The 26,817-nt window shown below is 51.1% G+C and overlaps 1 protein-coding gene across 3 annotated transcripts in view; it reads right to left on the bottom strand.

The window, feature by feature from the left end:
* PITPNM3 (PITPNM family member 3) overlaps positions 1-26,817 on the bottom strand; it is a 94,232-nt gene that overhangs the window by 61,868 nt on the left and 5,547 nt on the right. For all 3 annotated transcript variants that reach the window (XM_042255556.2, XM_042255557.2, XM_027975097.3), the window contains exons 2-3: positions 13,908-14,003; positions 4,018-4,125 (exon numbers count right to left, since the gene is read on the bottom strand). In XM_042255556.2, coding sequence (XP_042111490.1) covers positions 4,018-4,125; positions 13,908-14,003 — 204 coding nt within the window. The remainder of the gene's footprint in view (positions 1-4,017; positions 4,126-13,907; positions 14,004-26,817) is intronic.

Here is a 26,817-nt window from a genome sequence, read left to right as displayed (position 1 = left end):
ACATAATTAAGGTTCAGAAGGAAGGTCCAAATTCCATTTGGAATTTGCAGAGTGTGAAGTGGTTTCGGGACATCCAGGTGGGGGAAGTAGGGGGCTCTTGAAAGTATGAGTCTGGAGCCCAAGGGGGAGGTCTTGACTGGAGATGGATTTGGGGGCTATCATCAAGGGTAGCTGTGATTGGCCAGGTCATGAACCATGAGCAGGGGGGTATCTCTGGAATGAGTCTTGCGTTGAAGGGCAGCAACATTGAAGGAGACAGGGTGAGAGCTTGATCTATACTACCACATTTTTTTTAAATTAGAGGATCATTACAATATTGTGATGGCTTTGCCATACGTCAACGTGAATTGGCATTAGGTATACATATGTTCCCTCCCTCTTGAACCTCCCTCCCACCTCCCTCACCATCCCACCCCTCCTGGTTGTCATAGACCGCTGCGTCATATATCGAACTCCCACTGGCTATCTATTTTGCATATGGTAACGGATATGTTTCAACGCTATTCTCTCACATCATCCCACCCTCTCCTTCCCCCACTGTGTCCAAAATGTCTAAGTCTCCTTTGCTGCCCTGCAAGTAAGGATCGTCAGTGCTATCTTTCTTGATTCCATATGTATGCATTAATATATGATATTTGTCTTTCTCTTTCCAACTTACTTCTTTCTGTATAGCAGGCTCTAGCTTCAACCACCTCATTAGAACTGACTCAAATTGGTTCCTTTTTATAGCTGAGTAATATTTCATTGTGTATCTGTACCACAACTTCCTTATCCATTCATCTATCGATGGACATCTAGGTTGCTTCCATGTCCTAGCTATTGTAAACGGTGCTGCAATGAACACAGGGGTGCATGTGTCTTTTTAAATTCTGGTTACCTCAAGTGTGCCACCAATTTTGACTGCAGCCTTTTCCAGAAACTTCCTCTCCCCAAAACAGTCTCCTGAGGCTCTCTCCTCAGGCCCCAGACTCAGCCTGTCTTACTACACTGTTGCCTTGACCATGACCCTCCTCCTCTGCTGTGAGCTCCTACAAGGTCCACCAGGCCAGCCTGCTTGTCTTTGTTTCCCCAGCATCCTGTGTTGAGCCCATGTCTCAGCTCCAAAAGTGACTGTTGGAATGAATGAAATGGGTGTGTGTGCTCTGCCATGTTGTGGGAATTCACACTGTGAGTCCACAGAGGGATGGGACTCAGAAGGAATGAAACAGGCTTGGTTTCCTCTTCCTCATCCCCTCCTTCTCCCTCTCTCCTTCTTGCTCCCCGTTTCATACTGAGAGGAAACAGCATCAGCTCTCAGACTCAGGCAAACAACGGCCTTGAATCCAACCTCTCATGAGCTCCACAAAATGTTTGCTAGAACTATATTTGTGCAAGACCTTTCACTCTTCTTCCCCATCCCACATTATAATGACCTGCCACTGAACGCACTTTGCAAGTATCAGCTCATTCAATGCGTACAACTTGTGTGCCAGCCCCATTCTGCAGATGGAGAAACCGAGGCTCGGAGAGGTGATGTGACTTTCCTGGCCACAAAGTCATGGAGCGGCAGGCAGGGCCAAGGTTCAAACCCAGACCTCTTAGCTTCCAGAGCTTCAGTTTCAGCCTCTCCCATCGACCTCCCTCGGCTTCCTCCTCCCGTGCCCTCCCAGCTCACACTGCTTCTCACTCACCACCTCCTTAGCTCACACTGCGTCTGAGTCACACATTCTTTGGCAGACAAGTACGGGCTGGGATGGGAGGGGATGGCCAGATGGGTGGTGAGTACAAGTCTGGGTTTGTCTTTTCATTGCTCCCAAACACCGTCCTAGGGAAGCACTTGGAGTCCATGACCCCTTCGGGGCTCCTGCCAGGTTGTGGGAATGGAGGAAAGAGCAGACCCAGTGTCTGTCTGCACATGCGTGGCTGGAGAGACAGGGAAATCATCTCTGGACTGGTCTTAGAGACCAGACTCAGAGCCCATCCTTTCTGGAAAGGTGACAGTGGTCCAGGAGGGCCCTGCCTTTAAGACTCTGGGTTGCTTGGACCTGACTTTGCAGGAACTCAGAGCTGCCTTGTTGCTGTTGTTCAGTCAGTAAGTCATGTCCTGCTCTTTGCGATCCCATGGACTGCAGCACGCCAGGCTCCCCTGTCCTTCACTATCTCCCTGAGTTTGCTCAAACTCATGTCCATTGAGTCGATGATGCCATCCAACCATCTCATCCTCTGTAGTCCCCTTCTTCTCCTGTCCTCAATCTTTCCCAGCATCAAGATCTTTTCTTTGCACCAGGTGACCAAAGTATTGGAGCTTCAGCTTCAGCACCAGCCCTTCCTATGAATAATCAGGGTTGATCTCCTTTAGGATTGACTGGTTCAGTCTCCTTGCTCTCTAAGAACTGCCCAGCTTGGTCCAATTTGGGAGGTGAAGCCCTGGTCTCGGAATCAGGAAACTAGCAATCTGAGGGTGATGCTGCTACTAGCTTTGAAGGACCTTGGGCAAGATTCAGCTTCTCTGAGCCTTGGGTGCTTCATTTGTAAAATGGAACCGTTACCCCAGGCCTGTGCATTTCTCAGGATGGGCCACCTGCTTTGGGGAGGGCTCTGAATGGGGGAAGCATGGATGAGGGGGTGGGTAAGAAAATGAACAGGTGCTGGGGCAAGATGGCCAGCACCAAGATGGTCATTCTCCTGGGCTGAAGCAGGACCATTTCACTGAATACCTCCTGATTGGTAGCCCGGCGCAGACCATGACTGAGAAATAATGGGGTCAAGAGAGAAAGGAAAAGAGGAGATGGGGACAAGAGGAGAAGGAGGAGTGATATACGGGGGTGCTGGAGGGATAGGAAAAGCTACCAGAAGCAGAGGCACCCTGGCTCCCAGATAGGGCTCTAGCCCCAGCTCTGCTATTCACTCCTGTGTGACCATAATCAACTACAGCACCTCTCTGAGCCTCAGGTTCTCCTAAGTCATCCAAGATTTTATGAACTTGGTTCCATCCTTCACTTGCCTTTCAAAGCCTGGCTCCATAGGTTCAGTGTCAAGAACGCTTCCTTGAGCTTCCTCTCCTGCCTCCTTCTAAAATTCCACCTCTCCCCTCTGACCCAATAACCCTCAGATTAAGGGTTGACCCCCGCCCCCATGTTCTGGCTTACACTGCATCACATATCACAACACAGAAGCCTCCGTTAAATCACCTTTGGTCCCTCCTGCATGTATGCGCGCTAAGTCGCTTCAGTCATGGCTGACTGCGCAACCCTATAGACTACAGCCCGCCAGGCTCCTCCGTCCATGGGATTCTCCAGGCAAGAATATTGGAGTGGGTTGCCATGCCTAGGGGATCTTCCCAACCCAGGGATCAAACCCAGGTCTTTTATGTCTCCTGCACTGGCAGGCAGGCTCTTTACCTCCTGGGAAGCCCTTGGCCCTTTCTACCAAGCACATATACATGGTAGTTGCTTAACAAATATTCTGCTCATGGTGCTAAATGGTCAAATGGACAGGAGGGGTGGATGCCTGAAAAGATATGCCTGCTTTGCCTGCTGATTAAGCTCCTGGTCAAAACTCCCCTCCGTAAAAAGGCTCTGGATTTATCCTCAGCCCCCTCCTTCTTCAACAATTCAACCAAAGGAAGCGACAACTCCGACTGCTGCTCTTCTCCCCTGCCCATTTTCAAAGGCTCCTCCAGTGGTTACCCTACCTTACTGGAAGATTCCAACAACATAGGCCTGGCAGTCCTAGGAGCTGGGACCCCACCACCTGCCCTTAACTACCCACCCTCCCGAATGATCATTCGATGGACAAAGGAAGCCCTGTTGAAGTATCCTAGAGCTTTTCTGCCACAGAAAATCCTGCAGAAGTCCCCATGAGCATTCCGGCAGGTCACAGATTTCAAAGGTTGTAGGTGAAGTCCCAAGAGAGACAGATGACTCTTAACAGAAAACCCAGGTTCTAGCCCCAAATTGCCATCACTTCGACCCCCCACCACCACTCTCCAAAACACACATAGGTATACACCCAGACCCCAGAGGAGCAGAATCTCACCTTGATGCTCCTCCAGTTTCCCCATGGTCTCCATCTGCTCCACCAGGTCATTTGAATTCCACTGGCTCATCCCGATAAGGATGGCATTCTTCCCTTCGGCCACCTCCTCTGTGGAAAGAAGCAGAGAGGGGCATGAACAGGCAAGGCTGTGTAGAGACAGCCCTAACAAAAGCTTATATCTCAAAGGAGTGTTTATTTCTTCCTACGAGTTGAAGTAGATTTCAACTATTGAAGGTGTCTGTACTTACAGACAGGTATAAGACATGCAGAAATTTTTCATTCCAAGAATGCATTGCTGTATCCTACAGGACCTCCATGTCACAGTCAAAGAAAGTAACAAAGAAACAGTCATGAGAGAGACTGAAAACTCACAGAAGGCTGCATTCCTAGCACTAAGAGTGGTATTTCTTGAAAAGTAGTGGTTTGGGAAGTAAAAGCAAAGCCCTGGAATTCCCCTGGTAGTCCAGGGGTTAAGAATCCGCCTTTCCATGCAGGGGACTCAGGTTTGATCCCTGGTCAGGGAACTAAGATCCCTCATGATGAGGAGCAACTAAACCCATGCACCAAAACTACAGAGCCCACATGCTCTGGAGCCCGTATGCCACAGCTAGAGAGAAGACCCTGTGCCACAATGAAGACCCCACACTGTGGAATGAAAGACCCTATGTGCCACAGGTAAGACCCAATGCAGTAAAAAATAAATACGTCAATTTTTAAAAAGAAAAAGCAAAGCCTTGCCACTGGGTAGCAGTTTTTCTTTCAGTGAATTACTTGACTTCTCTGAACCTCAGTTTTCCCATCAGTAAAATGGGACTGGCAACATCTAATCATAGAGTTGTTGTGAGGATTAAAGGAGATAATGAATATAAAGGTCTTGGTGCATAGGGGGCTGTTTATACATGGGAGATGTTAAGGACATTTCTTCACACAAGGAGGGAGTTGCCATCAGTATTTGAGCATACCAAGATTTGGCTGAGGTCAGAGCAGCTTTGGAATACCTGAGAAAGCAGAAGACTTCTGCCTCTAAGCCGTGAGCTGTATGGAAACTTTAACCCACATCTCAACTTTAAGAACCTCTTAATGTTTCCAGCCTCCCTTTAGTCTTCCCCTCAACCCTGTCTCTACTCTTGTCCTTTCTTGGTCTGAAAGGACAGGAATTGGTGAGTTAGAAGTAATCAGGGGAATTGGTGAGGTCATATTCCCGGATCACACTGAACACCAGCCCCTGGGTCCTACACATCAACCACACACATCTGGCGCTGTCCCTCATCTCAAAAGGGGGCATTTCCTCAAGAATAAACTGCAGGAGTGACCCCACCCTCTCTTTAAAAAGTCAAGCCTTCCTGGTAAAGAGCTTTGCGCTTTTTCTCACAGAACAGACATTAAAGGGTACTGGGAAGAATCCTCAAGCTCATCATAACCGAGAAAAAATGGGCCTGAGCCGACCCATTTCACTGCCAAAGAACTCCACAGAGCAGATGGAACCAATATGGTGGCTCTGAAGCTTGGGGAGCTGTCCAGAGTTCTGAATCCAGAATCGAGACCCCATTTCAGGCTAGAACACTCCCCCTTCCTGTCTAACTTGACGTGTTTATTTGATCTATTTAATGACATTGATCAAATCTTTACCATGTATTGAGATTGTTATGTGATTTACAAATATTAATTCATTTCATTCTCATAACAATGCTAAAAGATAAAATTCTTATCATCTCCATTTTATAGACAAGGAGCATGTAATAGCTCAGTAACTTGCTGAAGATCACTGGCTAGAGCCAGGATTTAAACCCAGATATACTATTTCGAGAGTCCTGAAATCCTGCCTTCCTGATGGCTTGCCCTGGACATCCTGTATTGGCAGCCCAAGTGCCACACGCACCCAGACAATTTCCTGAGCCTGGGGTGTTCCATCTGGGCATGGTTTACACCTGTGGGCTGCATTGTGTTCTGGGCAGAACTCTGACTGAGTTTCAGTCCTGAGTTACTCCAAATGAACCTGTGCCTTTACAGATGGCCCTCAACTGTTTCTGTTTTCTTATCTCTCATGTGGGAATAACACTCTGGTTCCACAACTCTGTCTAGCAAGCTTTCATGAGAACAAATGACATAGTAAACTTGAAAAGCCTACACAAGTCAAAATGCCGTAAACAAATATCAGGTAGCATTACTGTTGGAGAAGCAGGATCACTGGGGGTTTAAGAGTTCTATTCTGGTGTTAGCTTGACTCTTTTCAGTCCTGGATGCACCATCTGCTAGCGATCTGACCTTGGACGGTAACCTAGGCTTCATGAGCCTCATCCATAAAACGATATCATGGTAATGCCCATGTCATAGGATTGCTGTGAGGACTAAATGAGACAATGAAGGTAGAGAGTCAGTAAGCATCAGCAGCACACAGTAGGAGCACAGATGTGGATAAAAGCACAGGAGGATGAGGTTCCAGCCCTCTCGCCACCAGAGCATGTGATGTTCTCCCCTAACACTTGTCCTGCTGCCGTCTGCCCCTGTGTCGTTCTGCCCCAGTTCCACAGTGGAGACATCAGGGTCAGCCTGTAACCCACCTTGAGTGCCTATGTCTCCTGGCTCAGTGACCCAATCACGCAGCTCTCTGCTTGTTCATTTAATATTCATCCGACAATGAATGGATTCTTGAGCAGTGTTATATGCCATGTGAGACATGACCTCCATCCTGGAGGAAATCAGTTTAGTGAAAAAAAAAAAAAAACACACATGGGAAATTGACCATCAGATGAGCGAGCTGGGGCTCCTGGCCTAGTGCTGGGTATACAGCAGGTGCTAACACATCCTAGCTTCAGTTCTTCTGCCATGCATGATCCCTATCTCAGGCTGTCTGTGACGCTATCAGAACCCCAAGAGCTCCCAGCTTCTGAGGCTGAGCATGCACCATCCTTGGCATCTTTCCCCCTCTTCCTATTTTATCTACCTGACCCGCCTCCATCTTTCCCTCATGGTCTTCTGTCTGTCTTTCTAGGAAATGCATCTCCTTTCAAACTCTCCCCATGGTCCCCTCTGCTTGATGTCTGGCCCTTCCCCTGATCTCTGTCCCTCTGGGTCCTCATGTTTCTCTGTCTCAGGCTCTCTGTCACGTGTATCCCTCCCTTTAGGCCTCCATCATGATGACTCTTGGCACCTGATCTGTCTTTATCCCAGAACCTCTCTCCTCTCTCTGAGTGGCTGTGTCTCTCTCTTGTCCTCTCTCCCTCTCTGGGTTTCTCTTTCTCTCTCTGGGTGCCTGCCCCTCAGGATCTTTCTGGCTCTGCAGGTCTCTGACCTCACTCACTCCTGGGTCACTGTCTCTCTTTCAGCTCTCTCCTGTCCTCTCTTGGTGTGTCTGTTTGTGTATCTGTGTTCGTGTGTGTGTGTGTGTGTGTGTGTGCGTGTGCGTGTGTGTCCTCTCCCATCCTGACTGAGTGTTGCTCTCTCTCCCTCTCTGCTTTCTCATATTTTCCCTGGCTCCCTTGCACTCTCTGCACGCTCCCCCCGCAACCCATCCCTGTCTCTCCAGCTGCTCCCTCAGCTTGCAGACAAGCTTTCTCTCCCTCTCTAGGCCAATCCTCTGCCCCTGCTCTCAATACTCAGCCTTAGATCTTCAGTCTAGCAACAATGGGCTTGTCCCCTGAGTGGAAGCAAGAAACACATACACACACACCAACACAACACCAGCACACACACACACACACACACACACACACACACACAAACACACACACACACACGGAAAGAGCAGCAAAGAAAGCTCCTTTTACAGTCATTTAGACAAACCAGCGAGCCATGTGCCTCAGCCCTGAGCCTCCGCTCTATTTCTCTTCATTGTAGTACAAGCCTCCCAACAGAGGCCATGAGGCCACAAAGGGCTTGTTCAGACAAAATCCTGGTTATTGATTTCGCTTTTCGACTACTGATGACTGCTCCTGCCATGCCAGTTCCCAGCCCCAGTGACCTCTTGTGTGGACACGGGTTTTGCATGTACTTCACCCCTAGTGAGCCCCAGCTCCTGCCCAGTCCAGGTGCCAGGTTCAGCTCAGCCCCCAGCACCATGACCCTGGCCTTGACCCCAGACTGACCCCTCCCCTGGCCAGAGCCTGGATACAGCAGAAGCCTTTCTTCCCACCCTGGGGTTTCTGTGTCTGCTGGACCCTCAGGATTTCAGAGCGGGGAATCTCCTTGCCCTGTGCCAGGCAGGCTTCACCTTCAGCTCAAGGAGCCCAGGGCTCGGTCACCTCCCACCATCGGCTGGTCCAGTTCCCTCTATCACTCCTTGCCACAGACCCACATTCCAGTCTTTCCAAGGACCTAGACACGCCCTGCTCTGAGGCCTCTGGGATACATGATCACTAACCTCCCCGACTGCTGAATGTTTGCCCCATTCCCCCACCTGCACCCATGCCATCACCCTCTCAGCACATGGGGGTCCCCACTCAGCCCATTTCCAGAAGCCTTTGGGGCAGCTCCTTGGCCTCTGCTTCTCTACTTCCACTCCTCCAAAGAAAGGGAGGGTCAGGGGTCAGCGACACACCTATGCTTTACATCTCCAGGGGCTCCTTGTCCAGCTTCCAACAGCAGCATCCTCCACTCCACCCATGAGACAAACCCTGTACCCTTGCTGTGCTCCAGAGGAGGGACCTGGAGCCCCAAGACTCAAGACATGCCGGAGGTCAGACAGTGGCCAGTCAGTGCCCCAACCCTGGGGAGAACTTGGATGCTCTGAACCCAGACAACCTGTACCGCTTTCCTCTGCTCCCAGAGACTCTGAGTTCTGAGTCTCCCTCCTGGACCAGGAGCAGGGGTGCCCAAGGCCACCCCAGGAACATATCCGGAAGGTAGCAGGCCAGTCTGTCCTCACACAGAGCACTAAGCCGGGCCCCCTTGCTGCATCCACCTTCCTATTCACCACTCCGGGAAGAGCCTTGCACTGCTGCTCCCCCTGGCCAGAACGCGGCCCCAGATCCCCACATGGCTCATTTCTTGTTATTCCACTCTCAGCTCAAGGCTACATCCTCTGGGGACCTCCTACTCACTAGTCGCTCTATCACAGCCCCATATGTTATACTGGGGGGGGGGGCCTCCATGTTTCTAACAGCATTTGACACTCAATAAAACACTCCTATTTAAAATGTACAATCTGAGAATTCCCTGGCGGTCCAGTGGTTAGGACTTGGAGCTTTCACTGCCAAGGGCCCAGGTTTAATCCTTGGTCAGGGAACTAAGATCCTGTAAGTGGCACAGGATAACCAAAAAAAAAAAAAAAAAAAAAAGTACAATTTGACAAGTTTTCACATTTGTGCACAACCAAGAAGCCATCACCCCAATCAAGATAGTGGGCATATATCCATCACGCTCAGAAGCTGTCTCCTATCCCTTTTGGCCCCTCCTCCCCACCCCCAGGAGACCATAGATCTGCTCCTGTTGCCATAGACTTATTTGCGTTTTTCTAGAGTTTTCTATAAATAGAACCATAGTACGCACTCTTTCTCAGCCTGACTCTTTCGCCTCCCCTTGACTACTTTGAGATTCATCCATATCACTGGGTGTATCAGCGCGTTCCTTTCTTATTGCTGATACCAAATACATGGGTCTATTGCCATTTGTTTATTTGAACACCCATTGATGTACATTTGGGTTGTTTTTACTTTGAGGCCATCATAAAGCTGCTATGAACATTCAGGGACACATCTGTAGGTGGGCATACGTTTGCTTTCCTTTTGGCTAAAAACCTAGGGGAGGAAAGGTAGTTAATGATGATCGACTTTTTAAGAAGCTGCAATCTGTTTTCTGAAATGGCTGTCCCATTGTACATTCCACCCCCCACAGCAGAGTCTGAATGTCCCAATTCTCCACATTCTGGTCGGTTGTCATCATTAGCCATTTTAACAGGTATGAGGCAGTATCTCATTGTGGCTTTAGTTTGTATTTTCCTAATAACTAACGATGGTGAACACATCTTCATTTTTTCACCTTTTGTTTTTCATTCGTCTGCCTTCTTTGCTGATATGTTTGTTCCTTTGTATTACTTTATTTGTGGGACTTTTCCATAGAACTCACTTGTATGTTGTCTTCCCACCCATCATCACTAAACTGTACAGTCCAGGGAACTTCTCTGGAGGCCTGTGGACTCCGTACTCCCTATGCAGAGGGCATGGGTTGGATCCTTGGTTGGGAAACTTATATCCTGTGTGTCATATAGCATGACCAAAATAAATCAATCAATCCATGGGGGTCAGGATGGGGTCTACTTGCCCTGTGTCCCATACAGGGAATACTTCCTGGTACTTGATGGACAGATGCTCAATAACTACTTGAGAGAGGGAATGAGTGACTCTGAATTCTAGCCCCTGCTCTGCCTGACTCTTTGTGTGACCCTGACCAAGTTCCCCAGTTCTTTGACCTCAGTTTTCCAGCCTGTAAAATGGAGTGGGGGTGTTGAACTCAAAGACCTTGAGGACCCCCAGCCCTGACACGACCTGGGTTTGAGGCATGTCCCTTCTTGGCCACCGTGGGTTTCCCCTCACTCTGCACTCCAGCCTTGCCATGGCTCCCCAGCTCTGCTTGGACTCTATCGACAGGCTAGGGTATGGAGCCTCTTGGGTCGGAGCACCTGGACCCCATCACCCACCCTGTAGCATCCAGTGAGAGGTACTAGCCACCCTGAGGCCCCGCACCTGTTGCCATGCCCCAGGGAGTCAGCATCGTGCCCAGGGGTTGCTATAGACCCAGAGAGCTCCATAGTCCTGAGTGCCCCTCCCAGTCCGTCTCCTTCCTTACATACACAACCAGAGCCTCCCAGAGCCTAAGAGTCTCTCTGTTACCAGACCATGATCCATGAGGATCTCCCTTCCCCCATGGTAAACCCTAGTGCTGGATCAATGGGCTGGAGCTTGAGGGAGAAAGGGAGGGAGGAGGGCCCCATCTTCATTAATAAGTCAAAGAAAAAAGGCCTGGCCTGGACACTAAGCTCCTGGCTCCAGCCCCTCTGTCCCACCATGATGTGCGATCTGGATGGACAGGCCCCTTCCATGCTCTGGCCTCTGTTCCTGACAGTGTGGCTCCACTTCAGGGGGAGGCGGAACCACGGAGGCAGGAGGATATAGGTGGGGACGGAGACCACGACCAGGTCAGGTCAGGCCTCAGCCCTGGACTGAGGAAAGAGGCAGGGAGGCGACCCTTCAGAGCACACCCAGAAAGCCGGCTGGACCCTTGCTGCTGAGAGAGCTGCCAGGTTGGCCTGAGTCAGCTCCTGGGAATGAAGAAGGAGGTTGACTTTGCCTTTTACTGCCCCAAGCCAAGGAAACATGCAGAGGCCTGCCCGGGGACACCTCAGGGAACAGACAGGAGGTGGGGAGTTGGCAACTCAGAACTGAAGAAGGTTCCAGCAGCCTGTGGGCGGACCATGCAACTGAGAGCTATGGATGCTCTGGGAGAGGTGACCTAGGAAGGGGCGAGCGGAGACGTGAGGTTCAGAGTCTGGTAGGCAGTGCCGAGAGGTGGAAGTCAGGGAAAGAGGCAGGACAGTCTGCAATCTTGGGATGGTGGAGGGACAGAAAGATGGAGGAAGTGAGGACAGTGGGGAGGAGATGAGATGAAGGAAGAGGTGGGACCACTCATAAGAGAGGCGTTAGAAATGAGGCCAACTTGGGAACTGCAGACAGAGCAGTGAGATGATGGGAGCGGAGGACAGACTGCTGAGGGTCCACAGAGGAGGGCAGCAGGAGGGAGCCACAGCTGCTCAAAGGGAAGACAGGCGTGCGGGCCATTGGGATGGAGGTGGAGCTGACCGGCGCCTCCCGCAGACGCCTCCTGCCGTGAGCCATCCTCGTCATCTGGGAGTGCAGAGCCCTGATGAACTGCAAAAATATTTTAAATGAAAGTCTTCTAAGCGTCAAAATATTTAAGCCGTTGTTGTCACACTGTGGGTTAGTTGCTATGGAGAAAGTCAGCCCCGGCTGCCACTCCAAGCAGAAACCAATGGGAGAGAGGCAAGAAACCCAAAATGGGCTGGTGTGGGGCTGGCATCAGGAAGGGGACTTGGCACCCAGAGTCAAAAATGGGAGAGCCTCAGCTGGGACAGCATCCCACCGCCAACCCCACTGTGATTCCTCCCCAAATCATCTGAACTGGATATAGTCTCCATTTCTGGAGGCACAGAGCTGATAGGGAAACTGAGGCCCAGAGCAGATGACAGACTTGCCCGACATCACAGAACAAGTCAATGGCATGTTCTCTGATGCCAAGTTCCAACTGTCTGAGACCATGTTCCAACTGTCCTGCTCTGAGCCCAGAGGTCTTCCCAGCACATGCTCCATTTCTCTTTTCAAGACCCCGTTCAGCCAGGCATTTCAAAGCTGGTTCTATCTCAGGAGTAAGTTAATCTCCCAAATACGGTGACTACCCAGAGGGGAGCTGAGCCAGCCAAGCAAGACTTGAGGACCCTCCTAGACTGGAGACCCTCCTGGGCTTGTGGGTCTCACCCACCCCTGCACAGTTCAGGCGCATGGCTGGGAGGGTCCTCTCTCCTGAAGTTCAGGCAGACTCTGCCTCCCACTGGTCCCCACACCTGCCCTGCCCATCTCCATCTCTGAGACTGTGCTTAGGTCAATCTCTCAGTCTGAAATGCCCACCCCATTTAGTGCCCTTTTCTCCAATCCTTATAAGGCTTTTTTACAAAGAGTTTTGTTGGAGGTAGACCTTTTTTTTTTTTTTTTTTCTTTGTAAGTCTTAGTTGAATTCGTTACAGTATTGCTTCTGTCTTATGTTTCGGACTTTTTGCCAAGGCATGTGGGATCTTAGCTCCCTGACCAGGGATCGAACCTGCATGCCCTGCATTGGAAGGCAAAGTCTTAACCACTGGATCACCAGGAATGTCCCCTTTATAATGCTTCTTGTTTTTCCGTCCTCACTTACATAGTGCCCCTTGCTACATCTGGTGTACTGCCCAAGCACCCGGCACCGAAACGCAGAGCTGATCTATCCCCCGCTCCGTCGTCTCTCCCCTGAACGTCTGCTATGGTCTAACTGGTCTCCATCTCCACTCCAGCTCCCCCTCCCATCTGTAAGCTGATCTTGCATGTCACCTACCAGGTCGGTCACACACAGTCTCATCTCTCCTCTCCCAGAGCACACAGGCTTCCTTCACTTCCTGGAAGGCCCCGTCGTTCCTGCTTCAGCACCGTCATACCTGCTATGTCCTCTGCCTAAGGCTCTTTCCTCTCGCTTTTCACCTAGCCAACTCCTACCCTCGGTTCTACAGAGAGGATGTTAAGGACCTCCACCCGAAATTAGATATCCCTATCATCACTCTATTAACATTTGATTCTTCTTATTCAGAGGTATTTTTCCCCACTTGGGGTTTTCGTTAGTATGTACATGTTTATTTGGTTTTTCCAGGTCTCAGTTGCAGCAGGCAAAATCTTCAATCTTTGTTGCCGCATGCAGGATCTTTGGTTGTGGCGTGTGGAATCAGGTTCTCTGACTAGGGATTGAACCCGAGCCCCCGGCATTGGCGGCACCAAGTCTGAGCCACTGCACCGTCAGGGAAGTCCCTTATTCTCCATTTGTGATTGTATTTTCCTTCGTGTCATTGTCTGACGTTTGCCTCTCCCACTAGACTAAGCTTGACCAGGGCAGTGACCATGTCTGTTGGTTTACTGCAGTACCGTGAGCACCTGAAATAGTTGAGCAACTCAGTAAATATCTCAAAGCATGCGTGATGGGGTGCTGAGCCTCAGCCCTGGGGGAACGTACAGACTGGGTGATTATGAAGCAAGGAACTGCAGAGTCTGAGTGGGGAGAGAGATCAGCTCCCAATAGCGCCCCTTCTTTGAGCTTCTCAAAAAGGTCACCCAGCTATTGATGGGAGGATGGGATTCACTCACCTCTAGCATCAAAGAATTCATCATCAGAGCTCTCCACTGAGTCACTGAGGACATTTCGAAGGTGCCAGGGGGCACCACCGCCCGGGGGAGGGCCACCTGCCAAAGAAAACACACCTGTTAACCAAGCTTGTGACTGTGTCTTGGCATGAAGGAGGTAGACGCAGACCATCCCGGCCCAAGGTTTGGTCAGCATTCTGCACATCCCTGCCCTCTTGACTTCAAGTGCCCTGCCCCTCACAGAGCCATCCCACTGCTATGCTTTCATTTAAGCCCCAAACACTTCTCTGAGATGGCTCGGCTGGGCAGGAACAAGGGTGCCCATTTTGCACACACCCAAACCAAGACCAGAGGCAGTTAGAGACGTTGCTAAGGTGACACATGTATCAGGAAGCATCAAGTAAGTTTTGCTGAGTTAATAAAAGATCTTAAAACAATAACAGGGTCTTCCCAGATGGTCCCATGGTTAAGAATCCACCTTCCAGTGCAGGGGACTCAGGTTGGATCCCTGGTTGGGGAACTAAGATTCCACCTGCCGTGGGGCAGCTAAGCCCACGCGCTGCAACTACTAAGCCCAGGAACCCACGTGCCACAACTAGAGAGAAGCCCTCACACTTCAGTGAAAGACCTAGCCAAAAAGAAATGAATGCATAATTAAATATTAAAACAATATAGTTCATTTCTCACTCACACACAGGTAGGAAGGGGACTCTGGCCACGGCAGTCACTCATAGCTGCCACCATATGATGCCAGCATCTCAAAAAGGAACTTCAAGGCTTTCAGAAGCAGGGGAGGAGAGCACAGAAAGTCATGCCCAGTCGTAAACACATCTTCTCACATCGACACACTTCTGCGCAGGTGTCATTGGTCAAAGCAAGTCACGTGGTCATGGCCAGCTTCAAGAGGGTGGAGGAGAGGAGAAGCTGACATCCCGATGGACTAGAAGTGAGGTCTGCTGCACACGTGTGCAAGCCAGGCTGGGACTGCAGCCTCCCCTGGGGAAAAAAAGCCCCAAACTAAGAGAAGGGGGATCAGAGCTTGCGTTCTGCCCGTCTCTGCTACTTACAACCTGGCAGCCATTCCCACTCCATACTGCAGCCTCAGTTTCTCAGTCTATAAAATATCAGCAACAATCAATCCAGAGCTGGAAGGATCAGAAATATCTCATGCTCAGCACCAGTATCTCGGGAGGCTCAGTGATGATGTCTGCCATTATTATTAATACCTGCAGAGGCCAAGACGTAGGCTGGGGGGTATTCCAGAGCAGACAGGAACAAGTGCATGCAGAGAATGTGGCCCCCTGGGGGCCCCAAACTCAGCCCCAACCCACCTCCTGCCCCAGGACCAGGGGGAGGAAGGCCAGAGATACAGATGGGTCAGGAGCCTCTCTCTTCCACCCTACATTTTCAGAGCCTCTTTACTTGGCACTTTGGGACTCTCAGGAAGCCAGCTGATATCAGACACATTCAGGAAGCCCTCCGATGGCTCCCAAGACACGTGAAATCCTGGATATTGTGGATGAATTCCAGTCTACTTGTAAACACTAAAACCATAAAAGTGTTAGGAGAAAATTGACCTGGTAATTTTCCTGAGGAAGTAATCAGAGAAGTAGACAAAGATGGCAATACACAGTTGATCAACTCAGTGTTCTGGTGATACCCACCAACCGGAAGAAATCCCAGTGTCCACCCACAGAGGACCAGATGTATATTCACAGTCAGCAAGGGAATTCTTTGCAGTTGGTAGAAAAATAAAGTAGCTCCTTATGTATTAACATGGAAAGATACCCACAGAGTATGGTTAAGAGGGAAAAAAATGCACATGGGTCCCAGAACCATGTTTCTTTTGATCCCATTTTTGAAAAATATACTCCTGCTTGTACACTGAGGATATGTACAGCATGTTAGTTAAGAACTCAGGGTCTGAGGTTGGAAGAGCCCTAGATTCAAGCTCAGGCCCTCACCTCTTAGAGGCTATATGATGTCAGGTGAGTCCTGTCACCTGTCTGTGCCTCAGTTTCGCCAGCTATAAAGTGAGGAAAGTTCACACCTGCCCCCACGAGCTGGTTGGAAGAATGAAATAAAATACACTGAAGTACTTAGCACAGGGCCTAGCATATAGCAAGTGCTCACAACAATAATTATTATATAATTATACTTACAAATGCTCGAAAATGTCTGGAAGGACAAGCACTTTGGTGGGGATCCCACATCAATAGGGATTACCTCTACAGAGCAAAATTTAATAAGGAGAGGCAGGGAAAACTCCATGTTTACAGTGCACATATAACTTCATATGACCATTAATTTTATAAATTCATCTTATCAGTGCTAAGATGTACATTTTCCCCACACTTCAACAGCTTTAAAACTGGGGTGCATCTTATGTGGCGGCATGTCCTAATTTCTTTGGCATTGTTTATTCTTTCTTGAGGTATAGAAAATAGTGATGCAAAAAAAAAAAAAAGAAAAAGAAAATAGTGATGCGCCTTACAGTTCATTGCATCGTAATTCAGTGGAAAACAGTAAAACCACCCTGCACACAGGGTTTATCTTCCTCTGTTCAGCCCTGGCCATCTAGTACACATGGCTTCTTGCATCAGCAATGCCCCTACTTTGGCTCCCGCATCCGTGCAATAAGTAACCCGAAAGAGACTTTCCCCTGAAACTTTTCAACTCTGACTGATGCTTGAGGAGCTGATCTGGCAATAGTAGATGTAAATGAACCAGCAAGGGGTGGGCATTGCCCCAGCCTTGGCTAGAACACACCTCATGACGCATTCCCCAGAAAACCTGCTGCAGCCTCAGCTCACTGCACCCAGCTACGCTGCAGGATGCTGGCGCCGTTTCCTGCCCTGAGCCCAGATCCCAGAACGTAAACTGCTCCTGAAGGGAGAGGACAGCACAGGTCAGCCCAGGGCCCCAGCCCTCCTGCCTAACCCTCCTGCCCCACCCACCACAAACTCCCAAACACACACCCCACTTGACCTTCATGGCTTGAAGCCAAGCAAAAAGCAGGTTCTGAAACACAGAAAAGGCAGAGATCATAAGGAAAATCGACCTGGGAGTCACTTCTGGGTGTAAATCTGGGTCTTCCCCTACATGCCCAGTGGGGACGCTCTAAGCTCTTCATTCTCACCCAACAGCGTAGAGAGCATGACAGTCTGATCAGCAATTTCCTTCCTATGACCCTGGATTTATTGCAAGGGAGTTGGAAGAATCCAGATACACCATAAGTGAGTATTTCTAACATGACTATAGGACCATTTCCCAAATGTATATGGGGGAAGTTCTGGCTAGAGAAATAAGACAAGAAAAAGAAATAAAAGGTATACATATGAGAAAGGAAAAATAAAACTGCTTTTATTCTCAGATGGCATGATTGTTTATCTAGAAAACAATAAGTCTACAAAATCTACCAAAAAAAGAAACCAAAAACCCTACTGGAACTAATTATTGAGGATAGCAAGATGACAGGATAGAAAATCAAAATAGAAAAGTCAGTTGCACTCCTGTATGTCGGAAATGAACAAGTGGAATTTGAAATTTGAAAAATAATACCATTTATTGCACCAAAATACAATAAAATAAAGAAGTGCATAGGTATACATTAAATGTATGTGAAGATTTCTATGGTCCAAAAAATACAATCACTTAAAATCCTTCCTGATTTTACATTAATTTTATATGTTTTCTCAACCAACAGATATCAAGGATATAAAAACTATCAGACATATGATATAAATGTGCAAATATCCCTTGCTGTCCAAATCTATTCCATTTCTAAGAAAGCAAGAATCTGGACAGTCAGGACAGTCATATTAACCTCATCTATTTGGTCCCTGAGTTTTGTATGATGAGCAGCAAGAGTTTAATTAGTGGTGGGTTCATCTAAAGATATATCTGTGTCGATTTGTCTCCTGAATTTAAATAGTGAAGTTTCAGCGAGAAGGGACTGGCTATGGTGGGTCTCCTACCCACACAGTGTATACTTCACCCGCGAACAAAGAAGGGCAACGGCATTCCTGTCAACCTCCCCCTCCTAAAGAGAGCTTGTGTTAGAGCCTGAGGAAAAGAGGAGAGCTCGGGAATTCGTCCCTCCCTCGCCGCCCCCACCGCATCCATCCTTGCAGGCCACCATCACCTTAGGTCATCACAACACCCACACCATGTGATGGGCTGGGCTTGGCGGGAGTCCCAGTGGGGAGAGCCCAGCAGCAGGGAAGCCTGCAAGGAGCCTGCTTCGGCTCCATTTGAAGGAGATGCTCTTCCAGCTAGAGATGGGCAGAAAGGGAGTGGGGCTTTGGGGGTGTCAAAGGGAGCTGCCCATCCTGCAAGGCACTGTATTAGGTGCTGGGGACATCGTGGTGAACAAGAGGGACAGAGTGGGGCCCTCCCAAAGCTTGCACTCTACAGGAGGACAGAGGAGGCAGTCCTAAACCAAGGAAGCAGCAACAATCCTTTCAGCAGCAGCAAGTACTAGGAAGAATGTAAAACCGTCCCTTCCCACCTCCACAATGCCCTTTTTCCTCAAGTGTCTCTTACAGTGTCGTCATAGCCTGGAGAACAGACAGGCGTGAACGCGTGGATCTCTACATCCACTGAGGGATGATGACAAGGGCATTTGGCTCCATCGTCAAAAGAACTCTGTCACCCGGTGAGTTATAAACACTGGACCAGTGCTGTTTCTCCTTCCGCATGAACCCTTCACCTGAGTGTCGAGTCTCCTTTGTGGTCTGTATCTACAGTTGATTTTCTCTTTAAAAGCATCTTTTATCTGGTTTAGTGCCATCCTCTTTATTTTCAAAAGGCATACCTTCACTGGTTTTTAAATGCACACTCTACGTTTGTTTAAACTTGCTACAGTCCTTCCCTCTTTGCAGACAGGCTGCTCAAAACAGCTTCTGGAAAGGTAGGTATTCAATACATAGGAGGATCTCAGTTATCTACCCTGGTGCAAAAAAGAACTTATAAGAATGGATCATGTGGGCTTCCCTGGTGGCTCGGTGATAAAGAATCCGCCTGCCAATGCGGGAGACACAGGTTCAATCCCTGGTCTGGGAAGATCCCACATTGCCATGGTACAATCGAGCCCGTGTGCCACGCCTACTGAGTCTGTGCTCTGGAGCCCAGGAACTGCAACTACTGAGCCCACGCGCCATAACTACCGAACCCCTGGGGCCCCTAAAGCCCATGCTGCGCAACAAGAGAAGCCACTGAAATGAGATGGACACGCATCGCAACTAGAGAGTAGCCCCCAATCTCCACAACTAGAGAAAAGCTCGGGCAGCAACAAAGACCCAGAGCAGCAAAATATAAAACAAATAAATAAAATTATTTAAAAAAAAAAAAAAAGGACAGATCATGTAAAGAAGTAGCCGTCACCTGGTGTTTGGAGGAAGATGTTCCCTTCATCTCTTCCTCCGGCATGCAGGGTTTGTTTTTTTTTTTAGCAAACGGCAAAGGTCATATTTCAAAAAAGGAAAACACTGATATAGACTCTTGGGAGGGCACGAGAGGAAGACTTTTCTGAAAATGTGGAGGGTCAGTGGAGACTTGAATGGTGAGAAAGAGCCAGACATCCTAAGCGCTGGTATGTACATCTCTGTGTGTGCATGCACATTCCTGGCACACACGTGTGGCGTGGACAGGCAGAGGATGAGAGTAAGCACCTTCCTGGATGAAGGAAGTGCAGGGGCAAAGTTACCCACAAGGGGCAGAAAGAAACCCACGTGGCCGGAGCCAGTGAAAGAGGGGGAGACGGGTATAAGAAGAGGTGAGAGAGGAAATGGAGCCCGAACAGGTAGGGCTCACCTGCCTGTCATAGATGGGAGCTCAGGACAGGTGGGTTTTAAGGTTCTCACCTCTATCCAGAGTCTATCACCTGCTTACTTCCAAAAGAGTGGACCCAGATGCCCAAGAGGTTCAGAAATCTCCCAAGGGGTAGAGGGTCTCAGGTCAGGTCGCTGAAGGCCACATATGGTCTTGAGAGTCAGAGAAGGTGGGTGCCTAGATCCCAGATCAGTGAGGGCAAAGGCCCAGAAGCACAACCTCCTTGAGGTAGGTCCCTGCCCTTCACTTCTCTGCATTCTGTGTCCAGTACAGGGGCCCAGGCGGAAGAGAGCCAAGAGGTGTTTGTTAAACAAGCAAATGAACAAAAAATGACCTGCTGGTGGCTTCACAGGTATTATCTAAACTCATCCTAACCAAGTCCCATGGAGCAGGTGTCAGGAATTCCCATCTTACAGTTTAAGAAATAAAGTTCAGAGAGGTGATGTCATTCAACTGAAGTCATAAAGCTCATAAGGGATGAGGCAAGATCCGAACCCAGGTCCATCTGACTCCAGGGCCTGTGCTCAGGACCACCAGACAGGGTGTGCTCTGCAGAAGAGCTCAGGGCAGGAGCCCGGGTCTCTTCCTCGCTTCTCTCCCCCAGGCTGCAGGGTCTCCAGGGCTCAGCCTACATCCTCCAACAGACTCTTCTGTCCCACCTTCTCTGTCACACTTATTCAAAACTTTAAATCAAGGGACTTCCCTGGCAGTCCAATGGTTCCAATGTAGGGGGGGTGTGTTCGATCCCTGGTTAGGGGACTAAGATCCCACAAGCCATCCAGCACAGACCAAAAAAAAAAAAAAAAAAAAAAACCATTCTAAATCAGGATAAAAGAGAAAAGGGAATACCCCAATCCTTCCCTGGCAATCCAGAGAAATAAACGATCCTTCACACCCCATGGTGCACGGGTTCCCCAGCAGAGCTCAGAGAAGCGGGGTGCAGGGGGAGGGGCTGTGGAGAGCCATTCCTGCCCCTCTCCTGGTCCATCTGCCCACCCCCATCAGGCCCAGTGCAGTCTCCCTGACCTCGTTACAGGCTTGGGTCTCCCCAGCATGAGTGCAGCCAGCAGTCACCCACTTCCCCACCTTAGCCCTGGTTCCCATGGACACAGGAATTGGAAGATGGACAGACAGACAGGAGCCAACAGTGGGTGCTCTGCCCTCTACCGGGGACTCCAGAGCAGCCCTGGCCTGAAGGTCAGCGCTCCCCACCCCAGAAGGGAGACACCACCCTGCTCTCGGGAGCCCAGTCTGAGGGGAAAGAGAGTCCACAGCGAGGAAGGCCCTGGCCCAGTAAAGTGAGGGAGGTAGGAGGCATTGGCCAACTCCTCCTGGGCCAGACCTTGAACCAGATGCTACCTAGGAGGTATGAGCTCTGACAAAGCTGAATGGGCTCAATCCCTGGCCTCAGTGCCAGCCTCGGGGCCCAACCTATGTGGCCCGGCATAGGGCAAGGGACAAAGGAGGGGTGGGCAACCTGGCCCCTGGGTGAAATACATCAACCGAGCCCAGAGAGGTGTAGACAGCGCCTCCCAGAGGCAGGCAGCCTGGAGGCCTTCCTGGAGGAGGAGGCAGAACTGAGCCTTACAGGAAGTCGGGGCAGAGTTGGCCAGGCTGGGGAATGGGAGAGGTAGGAGAGACAGGGGTCAAAGCAATCTCTTAGGCAATTTCCAAGAGATGCTGGACCCAGAAATTTCTCCTCACCTGTAAGAGCGAGGGAGGGAACATGGGCGTCTGCTCTGACCGCCGTGGCCCTGCAGGGGTTCAAGTGACAATGTCCAGGCCTCCAGGGAGTCACAGCACCTCTGAGCTGGCCAAGGTAGGTGCCCGGCACTGAGCCTGCTGCCTGTGACCGTGGCCACAGCTTCTGTGCCCGGTCCTGCCTGGGGATACATCTGAAACTGAGAGCTGGCCAGCCGGCTGGATCCCGGCAACCTGCGCCTTGGAAGAAAAGGGCTCAGGCAGGGCCCTTGTCTCCAGTCTCTGCCTTCTGTGTCCACATACACTCACACGGGCACGAGAATGGCAGGTTCTACAAGCACAAGTATCTGGGTCTAACTGCTGATCATCGATGCTGCTAAATCATCAGGCTGCCCTGAGGACAGTGGGAGCCCCGTGGACACAGATATGCAGGGAGCATGCCCGCATGCTCAGTCACTTCAGTCGTGTCCAATTCTGTGTGACCCTGTAAACTGTACCCTGCCAGGCCCCTCTGTCCGTGGATTTCTCCAGGCAAGACTACTGGAATGATTTGCCATGCCCTCCTCCAGGGAATCTTCCTGGCCCAGGGATCAAACCTATATCTCCTGCAGGTCTTGCATTGCAGGCAGATTCTTTACCGCTGAGCCACCTGGGAAGCCAGGACATGTAGAGTCCGGAGCCCAAATGTGGCCCACACAGGCACACACACACACAGACACGCACACACACAGAATCACACTTACCGCTCCTCAGCTCTGACCTGAGGTCCCAGGGGTCCTTCTACACGCTGGATGCAGTGAGAGACACACAGAATCTGGGAAAGGCTCCTACAGACAGGCAAGGGTGCGAAGAAGGGGGACTAGGAGGGGCGGGGAGTGGGAGGGAGGGATGTGACCCACCTCCTCTCTGCCCCTCCTCCCAGAGCCCTGCCTTCCTGCCTCTCATTGTCCCCTCATGCTCCCAGTAGTGAAAAGACAGGCTCTTCTGTCCATGGAATTTTCCAGGCAAGAATACTGGAGTGGGTTGCCATTCCCTTCTCCAGCGGATCTTCACGACCCAGGGACTGAACCTGGGTCTCCTGCATTGCAGGCAGATTCTTTACCGTCAGAACCACCAGGGAAGGGCTGGTTCATATCCCAGCTCTGCCACTTCTCATGTAAGTGATCTTAATAAATGTCACTACAGCACGCTGTGCCTCAGTCTCCTCCTCTGTAAAATGGGGATTGTAACAGTCTTCCCTTAGAGCTGCTAGAATGATCACATGAATGAATATTTGAAAAAGATTTGGCATAGTGCCTGGCACTCAGACAGTGCTATAAAAGGGTTTGTTAAATAAAATAAATAAATCATGATATCCACAGGGCTTTCTTTGATCCTTTCACAGTGGACGCTCCCAAGAATGGGCCCCTCTCCTTCTCCAGCCCCTGGAACGGGAGCCCCGAGGGCAGGGCAGGAACTGCCCGCCTCACCCAGAGGCTAGAATAGCCTGAGCCCTGACACTCTTGGGGCTGCTTCTGTTGCATGGCTGGCCTCTCTCCTCTCTGCCAGTGCAGCTCCCTGGGGCTGTATCTTGTCTGCCCCCCTCCCCCAGATCTTGAGCTACCTAAAGCCAGGAACTGCAATTTCTCCGAGCCCCACCACCCATCATCAGTCTGGGTTCCAGTAACACGCCACCACTGGGAAGTACCCCCACTCCACCATGCCATGTTCTTTCCCTCCAAGACTTTGCTCCTGAAGCTCCTGGTACCTGAAATACCCTCCATCCCCAGCCCCCAGCCCCCAGCTGAAAGCCTTCCTTGACCCCCACGCTAGTCTGGGCACCTGCCTCTTCTTTGTTTCGTAACATCCTCTACCTGAGCCCGTCAGAGTGCCTGTCTGTAGAATAGGTCCAGGCCTGCCTGCTACACTGGGCTGTGGGTTCCTCCAGGCAAACACCCAGTAGGTATCCTCCCCAGGCCTGTAGCCTCTCCTAGCCCAGGACCAGAGAAAGTTCTTGTTATGCTCAGCATGGCCCAGCACCAGGTAGATCTCAGGAGAGTCCTCTCTCAGGGAAGTATCCCTTAGGGAATGTCCTCAGGCCCCCTCTCTGGGTCAGGATGAACCTGACAAGATCAATCAGGGCCAACCAGCCCATGCTCAGCCTTCAAGGTGCTATGGGGCCACCCAGGGAGAAACAAGAGGCCAGGAGAAGCTGCTTCCAGAAAAAGGCATTATTGAAGGAAACCAGTGCTGGTTGGGGGTTGGTTGCTATAGAAACAGGTCCTAACTATCTCCCAAACTGCTATATGCACCACTGATGAGCTCGTGTGCTGGGCTATTTCAGGGGACATGCCAGGCACCCCAGAAGTGCCTGCATGCTGGGGTTCCCAGCACCTGAAGCCCAGATCCTGCAGGATCTGGAAGGAATACAGTCTCCAGGGCACCAAGGTAGCTCCATCAGTCCAGGGGTGGACTCAAGGATTGAGGCTGAGACTCCAGGCTGCAGAATTTTCCTCAGACTAACCACAGCCCATCCTTGACCTCAACCACAGCCTAACCTCAAGCTGCCCATAGATCAAGTCACAACCCCAATCACAGAATAACTGGGACCCCATCTCAAACAGGCCATGAAGCTGACCACAGGCCACGCCACAAACTAAGCCTTGACCCAACCGCACATTCAGCAAGGACTCAAAAAAAAAAAGCAATGCCTCTAGCCACCGACTGCGGCCTGACCCTGGCCATAAACAGCACTGGGCACCATCAGGGGCTGTAGCATACAACTTCAAGGCTATTTTTGCAGCTAACATAAATTCTGTGCAGCATTTTCCACCACTGCCAGGGGTTTGCAGGCACTTCCTACGGTCCCCAGGGCAGCCCAGTGAGGTCAGTTCAGAGGCGCTCTGATGACAAAGGGAGGAGCTCAGATGGGGCCACGCTCCCTGCCCGGGGGTGTGGGTGGGGAGGTTGGCTGGCCTGAGGGTGGGATGACAACCCCAGTTTCCCAAGCAGGACACAGTTGGCCCAACTAGTTGCTCTGGGGGGAAAAAAATGTGGTTTTCGAAGACCTGCTGGTGTCTCATAAATATGCCACTTAAATACCCATTAATTACTTTATTTAGGAGATAATTAGTGATTAATAGCTTTGGCTATCTATTGTACTTCTGTTTTGCTCTGCCAATTCGGCTCCCAACAGTTTTGAGTTATTTGGAACAATTTTTTCCAGCCCCAGATGTCCCCCTCTGTCCCACCAGACTCTTGCTCCATACGGGAGAGGTTTTCTCCTGCCTCTAACGGGAGCTTCCAGTGCACCTGCCAATTCACCACTGATGGCTCTGCCACCTGCAGGCTCCTCAGAAGGGTGGGGGAGTGGGGAGGGGAGGCCCAAAAACCAGGATAGAGGGGCCCCTTCCAATCACCCCAGGACCTGCAGTGTGGACCAGGGAACAGAGACCAGGAGGGACCCAGGCATCCAACCAGGGCATGGGGAGGCCAGATTTGGGGGTGGAGGTTGTCATAGACTCAACAAAGGATGCTGGGGGCTCCTTTAAAGCCCCCCCCAACCTCAGTGACCTGGCCAGCTTGTCAGTAAGGTCACCAAAGGCTGCCATCAGTTTGAATGGGGCAGCAGCAGGGGAGTGGCCCCCACCAGCCAAGGCCGAGGTGACTCCACAGGAGCCTTGGTGACCCTGCTACCCTGGGATGACTATGGCACAGGAAGGGGGGCCAAGGTGGCCTCGGCCCCACTAGGCTTTGCATCTGGTGCCAAATCACAGCACCAGGGAATTGCCAGGCGGGACCCCGCAGGTGGGGCTGTGGAATGCTCTCCACACCGCTCCAGTTTACACTGTACAAGAAGGAAGCAAAACGGCAGCAAGGGATAAACACCACCACCCCCCCCCCACCGGGCAGTAATGGGAAGGCTGAAAATAGCTCTTTTTACCACAAGGGATGATTCCAGAGTCGGTCAGCTGAGACCAGCTTCACGGGAGGTGGGAAGTCGGGGGATGAGAAAGGAATGGGAGGCCAAAAGGAGCTCTGATCCAGACAGCAGTGAGCTGAACCACTCGGGAGCCGTCCAGGGAAGGCCAGAGGTGTCTGAGGGATGGATGGGTGGCCACAGCCACTCGAAACCCCCTGAAGACAGGCTCACAGAAGAGCCGCAGCCCCTGGAGCCCGAGCCCAGAGCCCGCACACCTAGACGCATCCCCGAGGAGGTCAAGAGCGCAGGAGTGACGTGCTCTGCAAACACTGAGCCAAGCAAACACAGCATCAGCGGCAGACGGCGCGGAAGAGGCCTCTCGGATCCACCAGAACTCGGTGCCCCTCCCAAACACAGAGCCCGACGTGTTTCTATTTTTGCTTTCAACCCTTGTTTAGCATCCCCGGCTAACAGACGGCCACTTCCCTCCCTCCAGAATAACAGGTCATCTGGGAAGGGGGAACACCTCCTCCCTGGCCTCCCCAGCCCTAGGTCTGCAAATTAACAGGCTGACAATCCAAAAGGAAGACGGTACTCCAGACAAGCACACACACCATGCCTCTGCCAGGATACCTGGAGAGAAGAGCTTAATGCCCCTGAACTCTGGTTTCCAGAGACGGATTCATTAGCACCTGCCCCCCCCCCACCAGCCCCCCACCTGCGGGGCCCCTGGCAGCCCCACAGCCACAAAACCTTCCCTGAAGGTCCTGAATTCACCCCACGGACAGGTCACAGCCCAAGCCCCTGCAGCCCCTCCCCTAGTCTCCAACCGAGCCCTGATGTGGCCACACCTGCATTCAGCCTGGCCCCAGTTTGAGCCGTGGTCCCACCCACAACTGAACCTCATAAAACGCCACCCTGGCGAGAGCCTGGAGGAGGCAGGGTCAGGGCTCCACTACAGGCACCCAGTTCCCACCCCAAAGCCTCTGCCAGGCAGGGGGCACCCCACACGTGTACCCCCATGGGGGCTGTGCAGGCCTCCGCAGGCAGGCAGACGTGGGGCCCTGGGGGTGGCATTTACCTCCTGCGTGACTCACTAAGGCGCCCATTCGTTTGCAAAAGGGGTGCCGGGTAGCATTTTCCTTCTCTTCAGAAAACAAGAATTTTAAAAGAAGGAGTATAAAGAGGTTTGAGGGAGTGGGTGGGGAGCTCAGATCCTATTTGATTTCCAAACTCATTTGTTATGCATTCTCTCCTCCCCACTCCCACCCCCAGCCCTTTCCCTGGGGGCCCTGGCCACCCTCTTCCACAAAGCTCCTAGCTGCAGATGTGGTGGTAGGCTGGGGTCCTGGGACCCCCAGGAGGCAGGTGCTCTCCAAATGCCTATCCTCAGTTCCCCATCTGTCCTCCCATCCCCACCAGCCTCTGGGAGGGTCCCCATGAGGAGGGAGACGGGAGGAGTGGAGGGCCGAAAGGCAC

The sequence above is a fragment of the Ovis aries genome, chromosome 11, assembly GCF_016772045.2.
Source record: "Ovis aries strain OAR_USU_Benz2616 breed Rambouillet chromosome 11, ARS-UI_Ramb_v3.0, whole genome shotgun sequence".
Taxonomy (NCBI): Eukaryota; Metazoa; Chordata; class Mammalia; order Artiodactyla; family Bovidae; genus Ovis; species Ovis aries.
This window is presented reverse-complemented; position numbering and strand designations above follow the sequence as displayed.